At 35.8% G+C, this 25,184-nt stretch overlaps 1 protein-coding gene across 4 annotated transcripts in view; it reads left to right on the top strand.

Moving 5' to 3' along the window:
- Positions 1 to 25,184, top strand: part of LOC126706342 (putative calcium-transporting ATPase 13, plasma membrane-type) — a 60,772-nt gene that overhangs the window by 31,351 nt on the left and 4,237 nt on the right. The window contains exon 2 of one of the 4 annotated variants that reach the window (XM_050405760.1): positions 3,446 to 4,522. The exons of 2 other annotated variants lie outside the window; for them this stretch is intronic. In XM_050405760.1, coding sequence (XP_050261717.1) covers positions 3,446 to 4,522 — 1,077 coding nt within the window. Of the gene's footprint in view, positions 1 to 1,609; positions 3,353 to 3,445; positions 4,523 to 25,184 lie in introns of those variants that run through there. One more of the 4 variants, XM_050405757.1, reaches the window with a different exon arrangement.

The raw sequence follows: 25,184 nt of genomic DNA, 5'->3' as shown, positions 1-25,184 counted from the left end.
TTACGAGTTGTTATTGGTAGGGGAAAAAAAAAAAAAAAAGGTAATTTCATTGGTAAGTCTAAATTAGAACCAATAACAATTTACCGCAAATGATTTGTTATGAAAGTGTTATAAGAAATATTGTAGATGTGACACTTCTTTTTTAACAATATCTTTATTTTTAGTTGTGATTGGTTCCAATATGATATTTTATTTTGATCTATAAGAAATTAAAACTTCAACAATTATAAAAATATTGTAACAATTTGTTGTATTAATATATTATTATTTTATACTTAAAAAAAGGCCAATTATGTTATGAACAGTACATATTGAACAAACCAAAAGGTACTGTAGCTAATATTATAGCTTTTACACCTTTGCACTTTTTATATATAGATATTTATAGTGGGCACAATTGAACAATTCAAAATTAATAAAAAGCCACTTGTTTCTCAAAAAAATCAAAAGTCATTCAACGCTATATTAAGAAAGTTTCTCTCATTCAAAAAAAAAAAAAAAAAATCTAATACTAGGAAATTTGTAACTTAGTTGAATTAGGGTTAAATCACTTTTATCCCATTGTCATAACTATTGAATTATCAAAAATAAAAAATTGGACCCATTGTCATAACTATTGAATTATCAAAAATAAAAAATAAATGTTCCAATTTAAAAACTAAGTATAACTATATTCTTAAAAAAAAAAAAAAAAACTTTTTAAGTATAAGGGCAAATCAATAACCAGCAAAAAAAAAAAAGTGGGGTGTTACACTTGCAATATCTCCATACAGGTAAGGTTCATTTTTTTATTCTCAAAAAAAAAAAAAAAAAAAAAGGTAAGGTTCACTTTTTACTTTTTTTTTTTTTTTTTGCTTGAGCAAGAAGTAATTAAGGTTCCCTTGATTCTGAAGGGAAAAAAAGAAGTAAAGTTCACTCAAATTTGATCGTAGTAATTATTATTATTTTTTTAGAAAGGATTGTATTAATTAATTTGAAAGCATTCAATAATCAATATACTTATAATAAATATATTTTAAGGCATGCACCGATTGCGAATGACCAAATAAGTAGTACAAACAATTATTAAAAAGAAAAAATAGTACAACCATATAATCACCATAAACGTAATACAACCACAAACCAAATTATTATTATTATTTTTTTAAATGCCGTCAAAAAGAGAAATACAAAAGTCTCAATCAATTTGGATTCTATATATTTTAGAAATAAATTCATGCATTGCAAAAGTGTAAAGGTATATATATATATATATATATGTATATATATATATATGTATATATATATATATATAATTTTTTTTTTGAGAATAAAAAAGGTAAAATTATTGAATAAATAAATCCTAATTACTACTTTTTATCCCAATTATTAAGGAAATTACATTACAAAGAGTTACCTTAGGTAATTTTGTAAATTTTGACAAAATTTCTAAATACTTAAAAACACATAGAATTTCTTTATTTATTTAGATATTTTTATTTAAAAAAATACTTACAGGTTCCATGAACAGTATACGAAACTTACAAAAAAATTACACAAACGGGTAATGCAAGCTCAAAAACGTTATTCCAACTCCACCTAAATATCAGTCAACAAATAGTGGAATCTCTGTCCCAATTACTAAGAAGTTATCATGAATCCGTTCCTTTTTCCCCCCAATATCTCTAAAATAATATGCAGAGAAACTTCTCGTAACAAGTACTATACATACACGAATGAAATTGTTACAAGCATTGCATATTCTCCATTAGCGTTTAGCATTACTCTGCCTCTCTTTGCAACAACCCTAAACTCTCTTTGTGTTTTCACAAAATAACTAAATAAACAAAAAAACTCTGTTTTTTAGTCTTCCAGTTCAAACACTCTCTTTTCTCTCCATTAGGCTCCATTGTCATGTCTACGTTGAGGTTTCGAAAGCCTAGCGAGATTGATATATGTGATGAAACACAAGAAGACTGGTGGTCTGCCTCCAAGACCCACAAGCGGAGATGGAGAATGGCTTTCACGGCCATATCTTTCACCAGGCTCCTTTTTTCCTTGTCCAAGAAAGTCCTCGACAAGGATGGCTCTCTCTTGCGCACCCTTTCCTACGTTGCCATTGACGTGCCGCGTATCAACGAGGACTCCCCACTTGACAACAAAGCTGTTACATTACTTACTGTTGATCCAACAAAGCTTCGTGACATGGTAAGGGATAAAAACTTTCAGTCTCTAAGTGAGTTTGGAGGAGTTCAAGAACTTGCTTTAATTCTTGAAACTGATGTAAAAAATGGTATCAATGGTGGTGAGGCTGATCTTATTCATAGACAGAATGTTTTTGGTGCCAATAAATATCAAAAACCACCACCAAAAGGGTTTCTAAAATTTGTGTTTGATGCATTAAAAGATATAACTATTATAATATTATTGGCATGTGCTGTACTCTCTCTAGGCTTTGGTATCAAGCAACATGGCTGGAAAGATGGGTGGTATGATGGTGGGAGTATCATTCTTGCTGTCGTTTTGGTTGTTGTTGTGTCCGCAGTGAGTGACTTTAAACAATCAAAGCAATTTCAGAAGCTTTCAACAAAGAGTAGTGATATAAGAGTCGAAGTTGTGAGAGGAGGGAGGCGCCAACCTATATCAATATTTGATGTTGTTGTGGGAGATATTGTGTGCTTAAAGATTGGTGATCAGATACCCTCTGATGGGTTATTCGTGGAAGGGCATTCCTTGAAGGTGGATGAGTCTAGCATGACGGGTGAAAGTGATCACATTGAAATCAAGGAAGGGAATCCCTTTATGTTATCAGGCACAAAGGTCACGGATGGCTTCGGTTTCATGCTTGTCACTTCTGTGGGCATGAACACAGCGTGGGGCGAGATGATGAGTTCAATAAACCGTGATTTGAATGAGGAGACGCCATTACAAGCACGCCTCAACAAGCTAACTTCTTATATTGGGAAGATTGGACTGTTGGTGGCTGCACTTGTTCTTCTTGTTATGTTGATTCGGTATTTCACAGGGAACACAAGAGATGACAAGGGAAACAAGGAATTCAATGGCAGCAAGACAAAGTTTGATGATGTGATGAATGTAGTAGTGAGCATTGTATCTGCTGCTGTCACTATCATTGTAGTGGCTATTCCAGAAGGCTTGCCACTGGCTGTTACTTTAACTCTGGCTTATTCTATGAAATGCATGATGGCTGATCATGCTATGGTCCGGAAACTATCATCTTGTGAGACAATGGGCTCAGCTACAATAATCTGCACAGACAAAACAGGCACTCTCACACTAAATGAAATGAAAGTTACAGAGTTTTGGCTTGGAAAGGAAACAATGAAAGATGACAGTTCTGCAGGTTTGGCAGGTAATATTCTCAAACTACTACAACAAGCAGTTAGCTTTAACACAACTGGTACAGTTTACAAATCACATTCTACATCAGCTCCTGAGATTTCAGGTAGCCCAACTGAGAAAGCAATTCTTTCTTGGGCTGTATTAAATTTGGATACGAGTATTGATGACATAAAGCAGAATTATCACACAATCCATGTAGAGGCCTTCAATTCAGAGAAAAAGAGAAGTGGGGTTTTGGTGAAGAGGAACAATGAGAAAACCATTCATACTCATTGGAAGGGAGCTGCTGAAATGATACTGGCAATGTGTTCATCTTATTATGACAGAGAAGGGGTGCTGAAAGTAATGGATGAGGATGAAAGGTTGCAGTTTGAGTCTATTATTAAGAATATGGCACAAAAAAGCTTGAGATGCATTGCATTTGCCTACAAAGAAGTTGAAGAAGAAAGTGGACAAGTTCTTGAGAAGCTTGACGAAAATGGGCTGACATTATTAGGGTTAGTTGGCTTGAAGGATCCATGTCGGCCAGGAGTCAGTGCAGCTGTGGAGTCTTGCAGAGCTGCTGGAGTGAATATCAAAATGATCACTGGTGACAATGTGCATACAGCAAAGGCTATAGCTCTTGAATGCAAGATTCTCAATCCTGATGATGATTTGGGTAATGAAGCTGTAGTTGAAGGGGTGCATTTTAGAAATTACTCACCTGAAGAGAGAATGGAAAAGATTGATAAAATCCTTGTAATGGCCAGGTCATCTCCTTTTGACAAGCTTCTTATGGTACAGTGCTTGAAGCAGAAAGGCCATGTTGTTGCAGTCACAGGTGATGGAACCAATGATGCACCTGCACTAAAGGAAGCTGACATTGGGCTTTCCATGGGTATCCAAGGAACTGAAGTGGCAAAAGAGAGCTCAGATATAGTTATCCTGGATGACAATTTTACCACTGTGGTAACAGTATTGAGGTGGGGAAGGTGTGTATACACTAACATACAAAAGTTTCTTCAGTTTCAGCTCACCGTGAATGTTGCTGCCCTTGTTATCAACTTTGTTGCAGCTGTTTCTTCTGGTAAGGTCCCTTTGACTGCAGTCCAACTATTATGGGTGAATCTGATAATGGATACATTGGGAGCTTTAGCCTTGGCTACTGAGAAACCCACTAATGATCTTATGGCAAAGCCACCTGTTGGTCGATCGGAGCCACTTATAACCAGAATCATGTGGAGGAATCTCATAGCACAGGCTATGTATCAAGTAACCATCTTATTGGTTTTACAATTTAAGGGAAAATCCATCTTTGGTGTAAAGGAGAGCATTAAGAGCACCCTCATTTTCAATACTTTTGTCCTCTGCCAAGTATTCAATGAATTTAATGCAAGGAAACTGGAGAAGATGAATATATTCAAAGGGATACTTACGAACAAGCTGTTTATGGCAATTGTTGGGATCACCATAGTTCTTCAGCTGGTGATGGTGGAGTTTCTGAAGAGGTTTGCCAATACTGAGAGACTGGATTGGGGGCAATGGGGTGTTTGCATTGGACTTGCAGCTTTGTCATGGCCAATTGGTTGGCTTGTAAAGTGCATCCCAGTTTCAGGCAAGCAGTTGGGAAACCAAAGAGCTTCTATGTTCTGAAGCACCAGCCAATATTAGCCCTTAATCAAGTGACAAGTATGTTTTAAGTACTCTTTTTGCATTACCAGAATTCTGTATAAGGTTTCTCAAATTAGGGCATACTTTGATGCAACCTATATTCCCATATAAAAGTAAATAATAAATAAATAAACTGCTACAGTATGTGGCCAACTAGGCAGGCAGACAGGTTACAGTGAAAGAAGGAAATAAATTTTAGTAGTAACACAGGACATTGAATCAAAAAATTAAAAATACAAGCAAAACATTTGTAATAATATGAAAGATTAGTCAATGAGATCAAATTGTTTGTAATATATAGTAGAGATGAATTATAGTGCTAATGCATGTAATTTGACTGAATACTTACTGTTTAGCCACTGTTATGACATTATTTTGTGTTGCACTCCCAAACTTTGAGTTGTAGTACCACAAACTTTGCCACAACTTTCTTACATGATAGTTTGTGATTGACTACCTGCCGATTTTACATAAACCCATCACTTTTTCTCAAACACGCATAACCAGAGAGTTGTAACAAAAGTTATGGCTAAATTTGTGTTACTATATTTTTTTCCAAACTTCCCTATCCCACTGAAAGGAGAAAAGGAAAAAGAAAAAAGAAAAAGCTTAAAATAATGAGAGAAAACCATCATTATAATAGAAGAATGATTGTTCCTTTTATTAGTAGCTTGACAGATAAATGTTGTCATGTCCAGTGTGAACTTCATAGCCATTAAAAGAATGAGAGAAAACCATCATTGAAGTGCACAGCCTAAAATTAAGATGACCATGATGTGCATTGTCCTACTAAGGAAAGTGATGAGACTAATCCTCTGAGAAGGTCATTCAAGATGAAGATACATTAAGTTTGGCATTGTTCTAATAAAAAAGATCCCACATAATGAATCATTTACACTCCTCACTGTAAAAAGATAAAGGGTAAGCATTTCAAAACTGTTCTGAATTATTCTTTCTAGACAGGATGGTCTCAGATCTCAAAACCATGCATATAAAGGAAGATATAGAAATTGATTCTACAAAGATGGCCCCCAACGCCCTGCTTTGATTCTGGGCACTTTAACCTCATGAAGAATTTACTCTCTGACATGTTTTGAGTAAAAACCTAAAGAATAAGAAACAATTTCTGGGTCTGATTATTGGGGCATAGTAAAAGAAATTTGAAGTCAATTTATTGTATTTAATTTGAATAAGTTGGTCATTATGTGTAACATATATACACAAGCATTTGCAAACTTTCATAGTTATAGCATTGCAAGACAATAGAAAAGAGTCTCCCTAGATTTGGCAAAAGCAAAAGACCTCCTAACATAATTCGAATGGGGGCTAACTAGATGTGAATCGGTGCAATAGCCAATAGCAAGGGCTATTGCATGGTGCGATAGCACTTTTAATGTGAGAGAAAAGTTAAAAAGATAAAAATTTAAATTTCTGATCTAAGTATTGAGATTAATAGTGAACTTTTTAACTTTCAATCCCTTGTGCACCTTCATTTTATTCTCCCTTTTTTTTGGGTCTTTGGCTGACATTCAAACATTAGGAACATACTAAAAAAAGATACATATTTGCAATTTTACCTAAGCCATTCATCTAATCATAAGAAGATCTTAACAAAAACTTCTTTGTTTTAATGTGAAATAAGATGCTCAACACCATCAAAAGTAATTACACACAATGTGTATTCCAATTAGTACCTTTGTTTTAACTTTTAGTAAATTATTTTATACACAAAATCAATCAGATTCATGGTATAAGTATAACCATTATTAAAAGGGGGAAAAATTATAAACCAGATTTATATACGTAGGAATACTATCATGCTAATGTGAATTTGTGAAAATGACGAAAAGAGAGAACCAAGAGACTTGTAGCTCAATTGATTAATAGTTCTTGGTGTTTCCAACGAAGCCATCTTGGATTTAACCCCCAACAATCAAATTATCAAAAATAGTAAAAAAGAGAAAGAAGGTGAGGATGGTGAATGAAAATAACTTTGATATCTAAAACTATTAATATAGAATGTCTAAATTTTTTTTTTTTTTTTTTTGATAGATAGATAATGGGGGAGGGTACTACAAAAAATGTTTGGACTATCATTTGAAACCCTATTTAACCACCCTTGTGAAGCTCCACATAGATGGGACCCACAATATGGCTTAAAGATTCTCTATCCACTTGTGACTTGTCTAGAGAAATGGAAGGGCCTACTGAATTAGCTTTTGGGAAAGGAACTATGATGCCATCCTCTTTTACGTAATTGTGTCTGCAATTACCCTTTATGACGTGTATGTTGTATATATTTCAGAAAAAATGGAAAAAAAGAAAAAGAAAAAGAAAATGTCTGGATATGCTCTTTTTTCTTTTGAGAAACTGGATATGCTCATTTGAATTTAACATTTAAGGGAAAAAAAATACTTCAACATATACATACCATGGAATGCCCATTTCCTAGAAAAGCTGTCCATTCCAGCTTTAAATATAAGGACAATGGCGACAATGAGCAATGCCAAGATGACAAAAATCTGCAATTCAATGGATTTTTGAACCTCCAAGAACAACAAAAATAAAAAGGATAATAACACACTTTCAAGTGCCAGTAGTAAAAGGAACAGAATTGAAAACATGAAAATCTACATATGGATATATCTTATACAACAAAATTAAAGGGCCAATCTTCATTTATTTTACCTTATGCTTTACAGAGGATCAAATGGCAACTATGTGGAGTTTCAAAAGGGAGGTTGAATGATCTCTTTGAGGAAAAGAACAGGTTCATGATTACCTTTAAAAAAAACCTTGCAAACATATTCTGCCTATCAAGGCTAGTGTTGTTGAATGACCTGTGTCAAACAGTTATCAGCAACAGAAGCATCTTGGCTGCAACATGATAAATGGTTTGTGTAAAGCATAAGGTAAAAGTGCCAGAGTCAATATCAAGATGATCACTAGAGATACACTCCAAAGCTATGACTATTTAGTGCATGATTCTCAAACATCATGTCTAATATGAATTTAAATAGTGAAGTAGAAATGAGTATTGTAAATTCAGAAATTGCTTGCCTGAAGAGCAGATTGAAAACACTTGAGAGAGACACTCATAATGGACTCTTTGTAATCCACTGCCATTCAGCAACCTTCCAAACACAGCAAGAGTCAGAAGTTATTTTATATCTAATGTGAATTTTTTAAACATATATCATTACAATTTAAATTCTTCATTTACCCCAAGAGGTAGCATAATGTGTGTTAGGGACCACCATTGTTGTTATAAGCATCAAGTGCACTTAAGCGCATAAGCCTCTTGAAGCTTAGACACAAAGCGCAGGCGCACACCAAATTGAAGTAAAACATACATTTTTCAAATATTATATAAATTAACCTCTAATAAAAACATTAGCATACAATTTAAAAACAAAATTAATAAACCAAAATGGTATATTGCCTGTGAGCTAATTAGATTGTACAATTGTACGAAGTCTGTAAGTTCAAATTTTACATAAACAAGTTATAGAAAGTTTAAACTTTAAATATAACATTTAATATAATCATCTGGTACTTATGAAGACCAACTATGATAGCTATGATCAAATGAAGTGTATGGTTTGATAAATAAAAAAAAATGCAAAAGGAAAAGGCCAAATAGCACCAAAATAGTAAATTATTCTTTGTATCTTTATGTAGACATTTTTGAGTGTGTGCTCAATAAAGAACCTTAAGAATATATTTTTTTCTAAGAAGTGAATGGTCCACAACTCCGTGCCATTTCCTTTAAGTTTTAGAAATTAATTTAGTAATTCATATATTTTTTTTAAAGCATTCCTTTGTGCTTCTTCAAAAAGCATTAGAAAAGTGTGCCTAAGGCATGCTATATTAAATGAAGATTCTTTAACCAAATGAAGCGCTTAGACCTTGGGGCTTTGAACTTTGAACTCTAAGCACACATTTTTTAGCAACACTGGGGACTTCTTCTCGTGAAGCAGAGGTTACCAATTCAAATGTCTTCTTCCCATTCTCCATGGGTCATAATTCACTTATTGAATTCTAGGGTCCAAGAAGTAAATATATTCCTTCAAAAAAGTAGTTATAATTTGGTTCCTCCAGTTATAAGACAATTCAATGGGATTCCTCCAAAATAATTCTCATGACTTTTTACATGTCCATGCAAAGCTACTTTTTGCCATTGTCATGTTGACAAACCCCATTGTATCTGGTGACCATTTCATCAACCATAAAGTTTAGATGAGGTTTTATCTTTGTCATACAATAAGTTTAAGAAAACCACTATCAATAGCTGTGACCATCCACAAGTTTTTGTTAGCTTAATTGAAAAGAAAAAGGCAGAAAAAGGTAACATACTAACATATATAAAGGAATACTAAGAAACATACCTCTGCCGATACTGAGTTGCTGAAATAAGGGCAATGGAAGGCTTATTAGGAGCATTGCATTTCCTGCTAGCAGTTATGAATATTTCTTAAGCATAGTTAATTACAAAATAGGATACTAGAATAAAAGGTTCAGTTCTTTTACCACTTCGTCCTTCAACTCTGTTCATAATTTCCTGATGAGTTCTCTGATTTTAGGTTCTTTTGAGAACTGAATCAAAATAGCTAAGACCTACATCTTAGGTTCATGAATTGAAGTATATGTATTGATTCTTTTCATGCGTTTTAAAATATGTGGGTGTTCACTATGTGGTTATGTAACAAAACTATTAGACACTGTGATTTGAGAATGCAAGTCTAGACTGCTAGGAACCATTCTAGCTACATTAGAATTCAATCTTCATAAAAGGTCACAACAAATGCGAACTCAAAGAAGTATTGATGTTTTTGTAAATAATACAAAACATATTATAGCCAAACTCCAATATTTCATATTCCACAGATGTATTGTTCTAAGAATAAAAAGAAAATTATACTGAATACATATTATGAGAGCTTGATGCATCATTTTACATATTTCACTAAGAAATCTGCTTTCCTAGAAACAATCTGTGACTGATGATCTTGATCTCCCGAGGACTAGTCTGGGACAGGACAATTCAAACAACTTTTTGTAGCCTTCCATGAATATTAATCCAAAAGATTGTGCATCAATCTGAGCCACTAGTAAGCAGTTAAAACACAGAACCTGCATGCTTAATCAAGTAAATAAACATAATACAAGCCTTAAAAAAATTAAATCTTTAAGAGTGGAATACCCCAACAGCGTAGACATGAGAATAATAGCTTTCGTCAAAGAAAAAGATTCACATAAACAAACAATAGAGAAAAATGTGATGATTACACTTTCTTCTAGATAAACTCACCGGATGGAAAAATAAAAGAATTTGCACATGAAGCAGTCTCTAACAATTTTCTATTTTTTTTATTTAGAAAAGGCCTCTAACAATTTAGGTAGCAACAGACCACAATGCAACAAGCTGAATAAGGAATATAGCAACACATGGAGAACCTGCTACTTATCCTTGGCTTCAAAGCATTTATGATGCAGAGCTCCAACAATCATCTTCAAACCAGGCCAGCAATCAAACCATTGTCTTACATGGACTTAGGCAAAAAAGTTTTTAGTATCTAGTACTGTCAATTTGTTAGTTTTTTTTTTTTTTTTTCCGTGGAATTTCAAGAAGAATAGATGTTCAACATACTTCTTTGTCCTTTTTTTCCCTTTTTCTTTTGGGATCAAGGTTTACAAAAGTACACAATTAGTTTGATAAGTAGCTGAATGACTCAAGGGCAAGAAAAGAATTCTAGTAAAATTGTTGTGAAGCCAAAATTCTGATATGAAGAAGGGCCCAGACTAAGAGTTTATTGACACTACCTACATTGTAGCACTTTTTCATTTTTTCTTTGCATTTTATGAATAAAAGATGAGTAACATTACTTCATAGCCTATTTTCATATAGGATCAAGGTATAAAAGCAGCTCGATGACTCAATAACAAGAAAAAAAGAAAAGCATACATAAGTTTGGCTAAGTTTATTTGCTTAAATGTGAGACAAAATGTAATTTAAACAAATTAGTTATCTTTTCTTAATAAGTCAACTTATTTGCTTAAAGTTACTTTTTGTGTGAAAGCAAATAAGCTAGCCAAACACACATTGGATCGAATAAAGGCCCATAAAAAACATTTTGCATTACTCATCCCTAGCTAAAAATCACAATAAATAAGTAACCAGCAAAGCACAAAGCAAACTTATGGTAGGTTCCCCATCCCTTGCTTCATAAACAGAATTCAACCATCAAATTGTTCATAAAATTAACTATATCCCAGCTAAAGCTCTCTCTTCGGAGAATTGGCCTATGATGCTGATTAAATCTATCTCACTTTGTAGGTAAATACAAATCACGTATCCATTCAGGATTAAACCCACATCTTCATCATGTATCCCTTGTTTAAGGGAGGCAGGAAATTCTATGTGGCCCACAAACCAATGATCATGTTGATTATTAATTTTAACAAACATATAAATCACAATTAGGGAGTGATTTAACATTTTTCTTTTTCTCCTAAGATATTGACTAAGTTGGGGTTCGAGTGATTGCCTAGCATTATTGGTGTCCTTTATGGTACCCAAAATCAAGGATTCAAACCCTAATTATCTCTCCACTATTTACCTAAAAAAAAAAGATAACAAAGTTATTTTAAAAAAAAAAAAAATTATTCATTAGTTAGGAAGGGAGAATTTAAATTCTGAATGTCTTCGTTGTTAACACGAGGTACTGGTTAAGCTACAAACTTATAGGCATAACAACAATGTTCTGAACATACAAAATATGGGTATTCCAAAGCCTGATAATGTTGCTGACTACCTATATCATCCACCTAAATCTTGTGTTCTGCATGTAATTCATTCCTCAAAAAGTCTCAGTTGAGAGCTCATGATCTTAAAGTTCCCAATTCATGAAAAAAAAAAGGGGGGTTGGGGGGGGGGGGGGGGGGGGAGAGGTGATGAAAGATTCAATAATAGAGAACTAAGTTTCTGTAAAGATCACAAAGAGAACAAGTGTATATGAACAATCACAAGGAAGAGAAAGTGCAAGAAAGTTATGGCCTGTTTGGAAGTTTTAAAAGAGGGGAAGTAGATTAGAGGGAGGGAGAGTAATTCAATTACATTATTTCGAAGTTTTTTAAGGAATGAGGGGAAGGAGTTTGGAGAGGTTTGGAGGGGTTTCAACCACCTCTAACCCCTCTTTTTTAATTCCCCCAAATTGGAGAGATTTGGAGGGAGAGTAGAATAGATAAATTATTGACTAGATAAATTTCCCAATTTACACTTTCTAAATTAATAATGGACCAATGTTGCAAGGTCATTTTCAAATAAGGGTAAATTTGTCTATTTTAATCATTTCCTCTCCTCTCCTCTCCATCCTAATTTTTAAAACATCCAAATAAGGGGAAGGGCTAATTACTTCCTTCCCCTTTACTAATTTTAAAAATATCCAAACAAGGTGGAGGGGAACCATTCCCTTCTACTCTCCTCCCCTCTACTCCCCTCTACTCTCCTCCCTCTCTAAACTTCCAAACAGGCCATTAAGGAACGAGAGAGAGAGAGAGAGAGAGAGAGAGAGAAGAATGTAGAAAATAAGCTAAGCCATTAAGTTAAGCTCCTGATATTTGGGGAGTTAGTTACACTGCACTAGCTAAATTAGTTACGCTGCTCTAACTGAGTTTTGCGCCAAGATTGAACTGCCAATTGACACAGATTAGAGTGATGTGCACTGTTTCATTAAAGCACCTGAGAGAGTCAACACATAAGTGAAAACGGTGCATTTGATTACCCAATATTATGTAAAATGAAATGGTGCGTTTTCTTCACATATAATCTTCTTCTTCACAGGCTTGGAACTGGAATTGTGTAAACATGTTTTGTGTGAGGATCAAGACAAAGATGGCCTTTAGAGTGAGTAGGATATCCAATGAAGATACATTCCCTAGTCCTAGGTTCAAGCTTGTGATCAATGTAAGGTCTAAGATTGGGATAACAAGCACAACCAAAGACTTTAAATTGAGACAGGTCAGGTGAGGTGGAGTAAAGGGTAGACCAAGGAGATTGCCAATCAAGAACAGAGGTGGGAAGCACATTAATCAAAGAAATAGCAGTCTACGCTGCAAAAGTCCAAAAGGAGTATGATAAAGAAGCCTGAGATAAAAGAGTAATGGCAATCTCTATGATATGCCTGTGTTTCCTCTCTACAACCCTATTTTGTTGAGGTGTATAAGGACATGATATATGATGAGCAATACCATGGTTGGACAGATAAGCTTTAAACTCTTTAGAAGGAAATTCTCCTCCTCCATCAGACCTAAAGGTCTTGATTTTCAAGGAGAATTGATTGGCAACCATAGCATTGAAATGAACAAATTTAGTAAAAGCTTCAGATTTGGATTTAAGCATATAAAGCCAACTAAACCTAGAGTAATGATCAACAAATAAAATGTAATACTTATAACCATTGACAGAAACAACAGGTGTAGGACCCCACAAGTCAGAGTGCACAAGTTCAAAGGGAGAAGAAGCTTTAAAATCAGAATGTGGAAATGAAAGATTGTGCATTTTACCATACAAGCAGTGAGTACAAGTGTGATCCTTGACATTATTATTCTGTACAGATCTAATATTAGGAAATAAGCAATGGAGAGCTTGATCATTAGGATGACCAAGTCTCTTATGCCAAAGAGTCTTATTAAAAACAGATGATCTAGAAGGGGTATTACAGGCCTTAGGTGACAAGAAAAGTTGAGAAGCCTGATGAGGATAGATGGGGTAAACACCACCTTCACTCCTACCCTGGTAGAGAATTTTCCCCGTGTCCAGGGCCTGGATTGAAAGAATATTTTCATCAAAATAGCACCAGCAATTATTGTCATGACATAGTTTTTGAACAGATGCAAGATTAGAGGCAATGGGTGGAACTCTAAGTACATTATGAAGCTGAAGACCAGAAGAAGAAGAGGGAATAAGGGCTGTACCTATATGTGTAATAGGTAATGTCTGACCATTAGCAACAGTAAAATGATCCTGAGTGGTGTATGGCTTAGGGAAGCTAAGCTGGTTGAGACTAGCAATCACATGATCGGTGGCTGCACTGTCAGCAAGCCAAGGTTGATCTTGAGTGAAGCAGGCATTTGAGGCAGTAGCCATTGCTACAAGCTTTGCAGGTGGGTGCTTGCCTTGATAGGCATAGTCCATCATATGATAGCAGTTCACAGCCAAATGACCAAGTTTTCCACAAATTTGACAAATAGGCCTATCTGATTTTGCACCACCAGAATTGGATTAACCTTGTTGGAAATGATTGAATGGACTGAATTGTTGAGATTGACCATTTGATCCTCTACCACCTCTGCCTCCTCTATTATTGAAGTTTCCCCTGCCTCTTCCTCTATTCTGATTTTGATTATAGCCATTGCCATTAGATTTCTGATTAGTCAATGCAGCTAAGGCAAAGATTGAGTCTTTAACATCTAATCCTTTATTGAGAGACTCTTCTTCTGCATTTAGCATAGTAGAAAGTTCATCAAACCCAAGCTGAGTGCTCCTAGTTCTGATTGCAGATCAGAATGCATTATACTCCAACAGCAAGCAATTTATCCCTAACAACTTTTATTTTCTGAAGATAAACATCAACAGTATCGTTTCCTTTCCTCAAATTATGAAGCTCACTATTTAAGATTCATGATGTGAGACCTTGACACTGAGGAAAACCTATTTTCAAGCACCTTCCATACTTGAACAGCAGAAGCACATCCAACAGTGATTGCTAGTACAGATGGAGACAAAGTTGAACTTATAAAGGTAAGCAAAGCTTTTTCCTTTGATTTCCAGATCAAGAAATCTGGATTCACAATTGTAGTATATGATCCAGACAGATCCTTAATAAATTTCTCAGGAATTAGATAAGTTTCAAGAACCATGGTAATCTGATGCTTCCAAACTATATAATTGGCATTATCTAACTTCACTGTCATCATATTTAACATATTAGACAGAAGTAAGATAGGCTGATTTACCAGATTCATTGGTGTACCAGATGACATTGAAGAAGTAGATGAGGACGAAGCCGTTGTTGAAGATTGATTCGCGGCAATAGTTGCGTGCTCTGATACCATGATGAAAGATTCAATAACAAAGAACTAAGCTTCTGTAAAGATCACAGAGAGAACAAGTGTATATGAACAATCACAAGGAAGAGAAAGTGCAAGAAAGTTAAGGAACGAGAGAGAGAAGAATGTAGAAACTTCTATTCAATTCCAAAGAATTCTTGCATACATTACATTGATGCCCACAGAGTGGTTTATATACAACAGGATTAAGCTAAGCCATTAAGTTAAGCTCCTGATATTTGGGGAGTTAGTTTACACTGCACTAGCTGAATTAGTTTCACTGCTCTAACTGAGTTTCGCGCCAAGACTGAACTGCCAGTTGACACAGATTAGAGTGATGCGCACCGTTTCATTAAAGCACCTGAAGGCTGAGAGAGTCAACACATAAGTGAAAACGGTGCGTTTGATTATGTAAAATGAAACGGTGCGTTTTCTTCACATATACTTCTTCTTCTTCTTCACAGGCCTGGAACTGGAACTGTGTTCAACAGGAGGGATGTTTGTTAACAATTTAACTGTTTCAAATGAAGGGTGTTACAAGTCTGCACATGGGTCCATTACACAGGAAGATGAAAATTCATTTTCAATGTGTTTACACAGTGACTTGAAAGTAGTGGGCCTTTCTTATAAATTTCTCTTTGCAACAGAAACACAGAATTTAGCAAACTTGTTTTCTATAGAAATGCAAATAAGCAGATTTCTATTTTTCATTCACAAAGCATAAAGGTTAGCCACGTTCAAAAAAAAAATGTGGGAGGGGAGGAAAGGGAATGGAGTGTTTTTTAAACTTTAAAATTTTAAATAATCTTGTTTTAATGGGAGATTTGGGGGGGGGGGGGGGGGGGGGGTGTTGTTCATGGAGGGAAACCTTAATTTTTATTTCCCGAATTTGGAGTGTTTAAAACTATTAAATTGCTTTTCACATTACACATGAAAAGAAAAAATCTATCATTTTTCTTATTAAACAATAAGGTCATGGAAATAATATAATTTTATTTTTCACAATTAGTGATTATATTTTGTTACCAAATAAAATATGGGGGTTTTCTAAAAATAAAATGTGGGTTATATTAACAGGTGCTCTTAAAGCAATTGTTAATAAATCATTTTTAAAAAGTTTAAATACCATTTTTTATGGAAAATATAAAAAACTGTCAAAAAAATTATTTGCTTTTTTCTTTCCTGATAAAAGAATTTCTACAAATATATCATAAATCAATGTTCTTAGGATATCTATTAATTTTTCCCATAAAATATTTTAGATGCTGACTCATTTTACTGTAATTTGGCACAAAATTTGGAAACTTATTATAGATCACATGCTTAGAAAACCTATGACAGATGGTCGCTAATTTAAGGTGCAATTTTAGTTTATTACAAGAGCAACTCTAATCTAGAGCTCATAATATGAATACAAAAAAATGGAACAAATGATTTGTAAGTGGTGGGTCAATTACATGATTGTACAACAATGAATACCTCATATTCGAGTAATGTTAAAAGTACTAGTGTAAATTATTATAGATGGGGGTTGTTTCTTGTTTGATCAGAGATAAGGCAATGAATTTTCAATTAGTCTCAACATTTAATTAGAAGTGGTGATAATTACACACTGTGTGTAAGTGGCACAAAGTTGAAATCGTGTTTTGAAAACACGATTTTAGTTGGAGTATGTACAAGTACAACGGAATGTAACTTAGCATGTAAAACAATAATTAGCATTAGCATTTAGTTATTGCCATTTACTTAGCATCATGCCATCATCTAGTTGAACAAGTTCACAAAATCTATTATCTATATAAAAGAGCGAGGATCTCTATTTACGTATAGTGTCTTTGGTTTGATCAATTTGGTGAGGCAAAAACTCACTATTTCATGCTAGCTTTGTAATTTGTTTGAGCTAACCCTTTTTTCCTTCTCTTTCTTTCTTCCATTTAGTACACCAGTTTGGTTTGATCTCATTTTATGTTTTCTATTGTTTAATACATAAAGTCATGTTTATTAAAGAGTGTGTGTAATAGTATTTATCCTAATATTTATATATGCTAACACTTATACTAATACAATAAATAAAAGGTACCCTTGATTTTCCAAAAATGCCCCTTCCCCCCTCTATTTAATGTTAAAATTTTAAAATATTAAGTAAATTTTAGGTGATGGGCCCCTTTCATTAAATATATATATTGTAAGGACCAGATTTGAATTCTCTGCCCACTATGTGAATGGACTAAGGCTCAAAAAGCCCAAAACAATGAATTTGTAGAGAATGGGTTGGAAAACTGGGTTTTAGTGTATCAAACAAACATTAGAAGGGATTCAAATGATTAGAGAATGAAAAGAAAAAATAAGTTCATGAAGAAAAAATCGTCCTTGGCAAAGTCCGAGGATTTCTGTTTATATATATCTTTCTCAAGTCTGGTTACAAGTTTAACTCCTGAATGTTCCTATCCCCCTCTCTTTCTTTTTCCCCTCCTTTTATATTGTTTCTCTCTTTGATCCCTACCTTCCATGTGCGTACCAGATAGTTGGTGTTGATACTTATCCTATCAGCTGCTCCTATAAGTCTTCGTGTAGTAGCTGTAAAGCTGAAATACACTGTTCAGATATCACCTCCACATTAATGCGGTCAAGAAGTTAGCTGTAGTACATTTAATGTGGAGGTAGCAGCTTTCTCCTCAGATATTTTAGGACACCTCCCTGTTTGACATCTCTGCAATGCTTATCAACATCAACGAGATTTCTTGTGATGCTACCCTAAGCAACATACAACTTCTTCGGACATTAGAATTAGTAGGCCAAGGATGTATTTATCCTCGACCCATCCCCTGGGGCCATTATAATCAAAACTAACCTATATCCATTAACTTGGTCTTGTTTAACAAAGATTTCTCCTTCCTCGGGCGACCCCTTGTCCTCGGTTTGGGCCTCATGCCCAAAGTATATACAAATGATGGACTACCAAGCCCAACATCCCTACATATATATATATGCTTTTTAATTTATTGTTATCTCTTTTATTTTTTCCTTTTAATATTGACTTTTTTGTCATATATAAGTCATTAATTTTATGAGCATTTAAAGTATAAGTTAATAAAAATGAGTGGATTCCAGTTAGCTCAACTGGTAAAGTTTCTGATAGTTGTATAAGAGATCTGGAGTTCAATCTCTGTCTACACCAAAAACTGATTGGTGTTTTGGTCTAATGATAAAGAGTTATCATCATGAGTGGACGCTATAGGTTGAAACTCTCTCTCAAAAAAAAGTTAATAAAAAGGGTAAATTGCAAATTACACCTCTGAAGTTTAGGGGTGATTGGATTTTACACCTTGAAGTTTTAGAATTTAGATTTTACTCCCTGAAGTTTGGTGATATTTGGATTTTACACCCCGATATTTCAGAATTTGGATTTTACCGCCTATAATTTTGGAGTATTTGGATTTTACTCCCTAAGGTTTTGGGATGTTTAGATTTCACACCCTAAAGTTTCAAAATTTGGAGGTGTAAAATCCAAACAACCCTTAACTTTAGGGGGTAAAATCTAAGTTTTGAAACGTCATGGTGTAAAATCCAAACACCCCAAACTTCAGGGGGTAAAATCTAAATTCTAAAACTTCAGGGTATAAAATCCAATCACCCCCAAACTTTAGGGGTGTAATTTGCAATTTACCCTAGTAAAAATATATAAGTAAATCTCTTTAGTCTTTAACAAAAGATTTTTGTTGTTTTCTAAAAATAAAGTCATACACACTTATATAGAGAATTAAAACTACTAGAATATAATGATACATTTGATTTGGCCCCCTTGAGAAAATTTTTTGACTCCACAACTGCTTGGACATCTATGTTGGACTTGTGTTGTTCGATAAGCTATAAAAAGCTGGCTGGGGGAGAGGGGTAGCCAGAATTTTTTTTTCCTTCCAATATGTAATTTTCCGGAATTATAAGGTGAATAATTAAAATTTTAAAATACAACAAACGTTATAGCATATTTTTGCCAACATAAATGTATGGGTTGGAACTTGGCATTCAAATTATGGATCTCGCAGGATTTTTGCATTTTTAGTACAGTAATTAACTAATAACTAAACAAAATTGCGTGATTTTAAATAGATTGATCTCTTTCTATTTTTTGTCCAATGATAGAGTAAGCATTAACATCAATCTAGTGAAAATAATGTTTCAATAAGATAATAGCTAGTCTTCTAATACAAGCATGCATCAAACTCAATACTTTACGGTTCAAAGTTAACATGTGAACAATACCTCTATATATATATATATATATATATATCAAAGATTCAAATCCCCATAATCAAGAGTCAGTAACGGTAACTTCCATTCCTGATGCCCAGGTCCACGGAAATCAGGGAATTGATTTTGAGGAGCAATTAAATGAGATTGACGCAGAACTGGGGATTTACGAGCAGCAAAATAGTTCGGGTTATACCGAAAATGTTGCACCTATTCACGTACACACCCAGCCTTCCAACTCTGAAAATCTTAAGTCTGAGCTGGCACTCAACCAGGGGCATGCTGAGACCCCACCAAGAGACATGCCACGTCACAGGGCCCATGCACGTTCACCCCAAGATGCCACTAATTACAGCCAAGCTCCCCTGTCTGTGGAGAAACCATCTCAGACAAAATGGAAGCGACTGGTCCGTGAGTTTTCTGGTAATGCTGCCACCACAGAAGATCCGATTGGCTCTAAACGCCCCATTGACATGGCCATTGATATCAGTGAGTCACCTCGCAAGAAAATCTTGGTCTCTTATGGAGTTGCAGAAAATTACCCGGTTATGGCGGAGGCTGATTTTCAGCCCCGCCAAGCGCAATGAGTTGCGTCGTGTGGAACTGCAGGGGGCTCGGGAACCAACTAGCAGTTCAAGAACTCGCGGAGGTAGTGACCGCAAAAGCTCCCACTGTCGTGTTCTTGGCCGAAACACTGGCAGATGAAGCTAGGCTCGATTTTGTAAAAGACCAGATCCGTTTTGACAAAAAATTTGTTGTTCAGAGGGTTAACAGAGGTGGAGGTTTGGTTCTTTATTGGAAGAATGACTTGTTAATTGATGTTGTTTCTTCTTCTTTGAATCATATAGACGTTATCATCAACAAGGACACAGTGGAAGCATGGCGCTTTACCGGATTCTACGGCGAACCGGAAACTCACAAACGACAGGAAACATGGGAGCTACTCCGCAATCTTCATAGCCAAAACTCACTGCCTTAGCTGTGCGCCAGGGATTTCAATGAGATCCTAAAGCAGAGTGAGAAGCTAGGGGGGCGGACTAGACCACCAGGACAGATGCAGCTCTTCCGTGACACACTAGATGAATGCGGACTGATGGACATTGGCTTTAAGGGTTCTCCCTTTACATGGAGTAAACTTTGCAACAACGGAATTTCGATTTGGGAGAGGCTAGATAGAGCTGTGGTGTCTTATGAATGGTTCTGCAAACACCTAGGTACTCAAGTTCATCATATTGACAGCACAACTTCAGACCATAAAATTCTTTGGATTGAGTAGTCGGTCTTGGATTGCTCACTGAGGAAAAAGCTCTTCCGATTCGAGGAAATGTGGCTAGGTGATAAGGGGTGTGGCGAAACAGTGGAAGGGGTATGGCAGATTAACTTTGAGGAGGCAGGGAACACTAGGGTGATCCGAAAGGTTGAGAAATGTGGGACGGCACTGACAGATTGGAGCAAGGATAGCTTCGGTAATGTAAGAAAGCAGTTGGAAAAAAAAAGAAGAGAACTAATGAAGGCAGAAAAAGTGGTCCTCCAGGGTGGAAATTCAAGCAAATTAATTGAGCTAAAGAAAGAGATCAATTCTTTAATGGGTAAAGAGGAAAGAATGTGGCGACAGAGATCACGCACCTTGCACATCAAAGATGGTGATCGAAACACTCGATATTTCCATTGTCGGGCAACTCAAAGAAGGCGCAAGAATCTCATCACAGGAATCAAAAACCAGTCAAACATCTGGTGTACAAAACCAGAGGAAGTTTCAGGCATGTTCATGGACTATTTTCAGCAACTATTCTCATCCACCAATCCAGAAATTGAAGGGTCTGATTTAAACTCCATTCCACGGGTAGTTACAGCTGAAATGAATGAAAGTTTGACTGAAAATTTTCAACCTTGGGAAGTTGAGTTGGCTTTGAAGCAGATGGCTCCACTTAAAGCACCTGGACCGGACGAGATGCCGCCACTATTTTATCAGAATTTTTGGGAGTTGGTAAGAGGTGATGTAATCCATGATGTGCTTGGTTTTTTGAATTCAGGTTCCCTTCCTAACTCTATAAACCATACTTTCATCACTTTAATTCCTAAAATTAAGAATCCAGAGTATGTTACTCAGTTTAGACCTATTAGCTTGTGTAACGTGCTTTACAAGATTTTTTCCAAAGTTCTTGCCAACAGGTTGAAAAGAGTCCTCCCCAACATTATCTCAGAACATCAAAGCGCTTTTCTCAAAGGGCGTTTGATCACAGATAATATCTTGGTAGCCTTCGAAACATTGCATTATATGAAAAATCACAACTCCGGAAGTTCAGGGTACATGGCGCTCAAACTTGATATGAGCAAAGCATATGATCGAGTGGAGTGGTCTTTCCTGAAGGCGGTGATGGCTCAGATGGGGTTTAATGATCGGTGGATAGACTTGATCATGGAGTGTATCACCTCAGTCACATACTCAATCTTGATCAATGGAGAACCTAGTGGTGATATCAGACCAAGTAGGGGTATTCGCCAAGGTGACCCCCTATCACCCTACTTATTTCTGCTCTGCTCGGAAGGACTACATCGATTGATTCAACAAGCAACAGATAAGGGTGACATTCAGGGGGTGTCTATCTGTCGCAATGGCCCTAAATTAACTCACCTGTTCTTTGCAGACGATAGCCTCTTATTCTGTAGGGCTACCACCCAGGAGTGTGAAAAGGTGATGGATATTCTCTCCTCTTATGAAAAAGTGTCGGGGCAAAAATTGAATAAAGACAAAACTGCACTCTTTTTTAGTAAGTCTACCCCTCCCGACACGCAAAGGCAAATAATGGAAACTCTTGGGGTTCATGAGTTGAAGCAATATGAAGATTACTTGGGATTGCCGGCCTTGGTAGGGAGAAATAAAAGAGCTAGTTTTGACCAATTGAAGCAGAGGATTTGGAAGAGATTACAAGGATGGGAGGGTAAGCTTTTATCACAAGCTGGAAGGGAAGTACTCATCAAATCAGTTATCCAAGCTATCCCTACCTACACGATGAGTTGCTTTAAACTACCCATTACTTTGTGCCACGAAATTGAGACTCTCATCAGGAAGTTTTGGTGGGGGCAAAGGGGAGATAGGAGAAAGATACACTGGATTAAATGGGAGGATTTGTGCCTACATAAAGATCAAGGGGGAGTGGGTTTTAAAGATGTGACAATGTTCAACGAGGCGATGCTTGCCAAGTTAGCTTGGCGCCTTCTCCATGATGATAAATCCCTATTTTACCGAGTCTTTAAGGCTAGGTTCTTTCCAAGATGTTCCATCCTAGAAGCCAAGGACTCCCCGTCCGCTTCTTATGCTTGGAAAAGTATTCTAAAAGGAAGGAAAGTTATTCAAAAAGGGGCTATTTGGAGAGTGGGAGACAGGAAGAAGATAAGGATTTGGGGGGACAATTGGTTGCCATCAAAATCTTCAGCCAAGGTTACTACACCGGTTATTTATGGACAGGAAAATTCGAATGTGGAGGTGCTTATAAATCCGGTAACAAAAAGGTGGAGAACTGAGATCATTGACCATGTTTTCAATGAACAAGAAGCTGAAACCATCAAAAATATTCCCCTATGTGCCACAAACCAATCGGATGTGCTGATATAGCCTTTTACACCATCCGGCAACTACTCGGTCAAGTCAGGCTACAGGTTTCTTTTTGAGAATTCTACACAACCTCAGAGAACAGAGCAAGCCGATGGATTGTGGAAGAAAATCTGGAGATTGGAGGTCCCAAGCAAGATCAAAAACTTTGTTTGGCGAGCCTGCAGAGAAGCGCTACCGGTGAAAGCAAATTTATGCCGTCGACGGATCATCCCTGAGGGTCGGTGTGAAATATGCAGAACAGGGGAGGAGTTTTGCTCACATGCTATTTTCTTTTGTGGTGATGTGCAGGTGATGTGGAATGCAGATTCTCAATGGCGGTGGCTCTCAGAGATGTCAGGAAGAAGTGTAAAAGAAATCTTTACACGAGCCTTTGAAGAGAAGATGGATGTGGCGCTGCTGGCCTTCACGAGCTGGGCTGTGTGGAACAGGAGAAACCAAGTTCGACTCAATGAAACGACATGTCCTCTGGAGCAGATTCACGCCTTATCCAAAGATAGGAAGAACGAGTTCCAACTCGTCCATAAATCGGCTGGAACGCCTCAGCATAGGAACCATGTCAGATGGAAGCCACCAGACCAAGGCCTCTACAAAATCAACTACGACGGAGCAATATTTCCCCAGCAAGCAAGAGCTGGTATCGGCGTTGTCATCAGGAATGAAGACGGCGCTGTTATGGCGTCGATGACACAGCAACTGCCACTCCCAACGACGGTGGCCCAAGTTGAAGCATTGGTGGCGAGGAGAGCTCTGGCCTTTGCACTGGACCTTGGCTTAACTAAAGTAATTTTGGAGGGAGACTCAAAAGTGATTTGCAGAGAGCTAAATGAACCAAACCCGTCTCTAGCTTTACACGGGCATATCCTTCAAGACATTAAGCTTCTGTCAAGTAATCTTTCATTTATTGGCTTTTCTCATGTACGTCGCCAAGGGAACAGTGTAGCGCATGCTTTGGCTAGAAGGGCTGTTAGGGAAGTTGATTTAACTGTCTGGATGGAAGATGTACCACCAGACATTCACCATTGTATTCAGGCTGATTTAGCCAATTTTGATTAATAAATTAGTTAACTTCTTTCTCAAAAAAAAAAAAAAACTTTGATTATTGTTAATGCTTTCTCATATGAATCTCTCAGATACTATTCATCAACAAACTAAATTTAATTACTTTCTCCCAAAAAAAAAAAAAAAAAACTAAATTTAATTATTGCTAATACTTTCTCATCTGAATCTCTCTCTCTCAAATACACACATTGAATTCCAAAGTTGCTGAGGTCGCCACTACTGCTTCTTTGAGATTGTACTGAGCTCTGACTAGTCCATCTAGGTCACGATCTGGTTCGCAGTGGGTGGGGGTAGAATCTTATTAATAATATATATGCCAAAATAGAGCGCTTAACATATTTATATTCATAGTCCGAACAATTCAATTGATGAAAAGTCCGAACAATTCAGAATTAATTAGAAGTCTTCAAAGGTATATTCAGAAATTTTCTTGGAAGAAATTTTTTAATGCTAAGAGCTTTGTAAATCAGTAGTATTGCTTGTTCTCTTTTTCGAACAAAACCAAGGTTTAAATCATTCATTCCTAGTATTATAGCTATTGAATTATAATAAAAAAAAATAAGAAAGAAAGAAATGTTCCAATTTGAAAACCAAGAATAACAACTAAATAGGGCAAATCAATATAACCAGCGCAAAAAAAAAAAAAAAAAAAAAAAAAAAAAAAAAAAAACCGGGTGTGTTACCAATTTTCCATAAAAGTAAAAAGTTCACTCAAATTTGATTGTATTAATTAAATTGAAAGCATTCAATATTCATAGATATTTTAATGTGCACCCATTGCCCATGACCCAATAGGTAGTCCAACTACTCACACTTTTTTCTCTTTGGCAAGGAAGGCGTGAATGCTACAATTACTCGGAAAATTACCAAAAAAAAAAAATATATATATATATATATATATTCAATCAATTAAGATTCTATTTTCAAAATACAGTTATAGTTTTACAAAAGCATAAATGGTAAAAATATTGAATACATCCTTATTTTCCTATAATAAAATAACAAAGAATCACACACAGTGTAAACCTCATCTACAAAAATAAAAAATCAATAATCATTTATAAAATAAATATAAAAAAAAAAAATCTATCTCAATTATTAAAGAGCTTATATTACAAAGAGTTACACAGAGTAATCATATCTTGTAAATTTCAGA

This window comes from Quercus robur, chromosome 11 (assembly GCF_932294415.1).
Source record: "Quercus robur chromosome 11, dhQueRobu3.1, whole genome shotgun sequence".
In the NCBI taxonomy this organism is placed as follows: domain Eukaryota; kingdom Viridiplantae; phylum Streptophyta; class Magnoliopsida; order Fagales; family Fagaceae; genus Quercus; species Quercus robur.
Note: the sequence above shows the minus strand (reverse complement) of the source record. Positions and strands in the feature narration are given on the sequence as shown.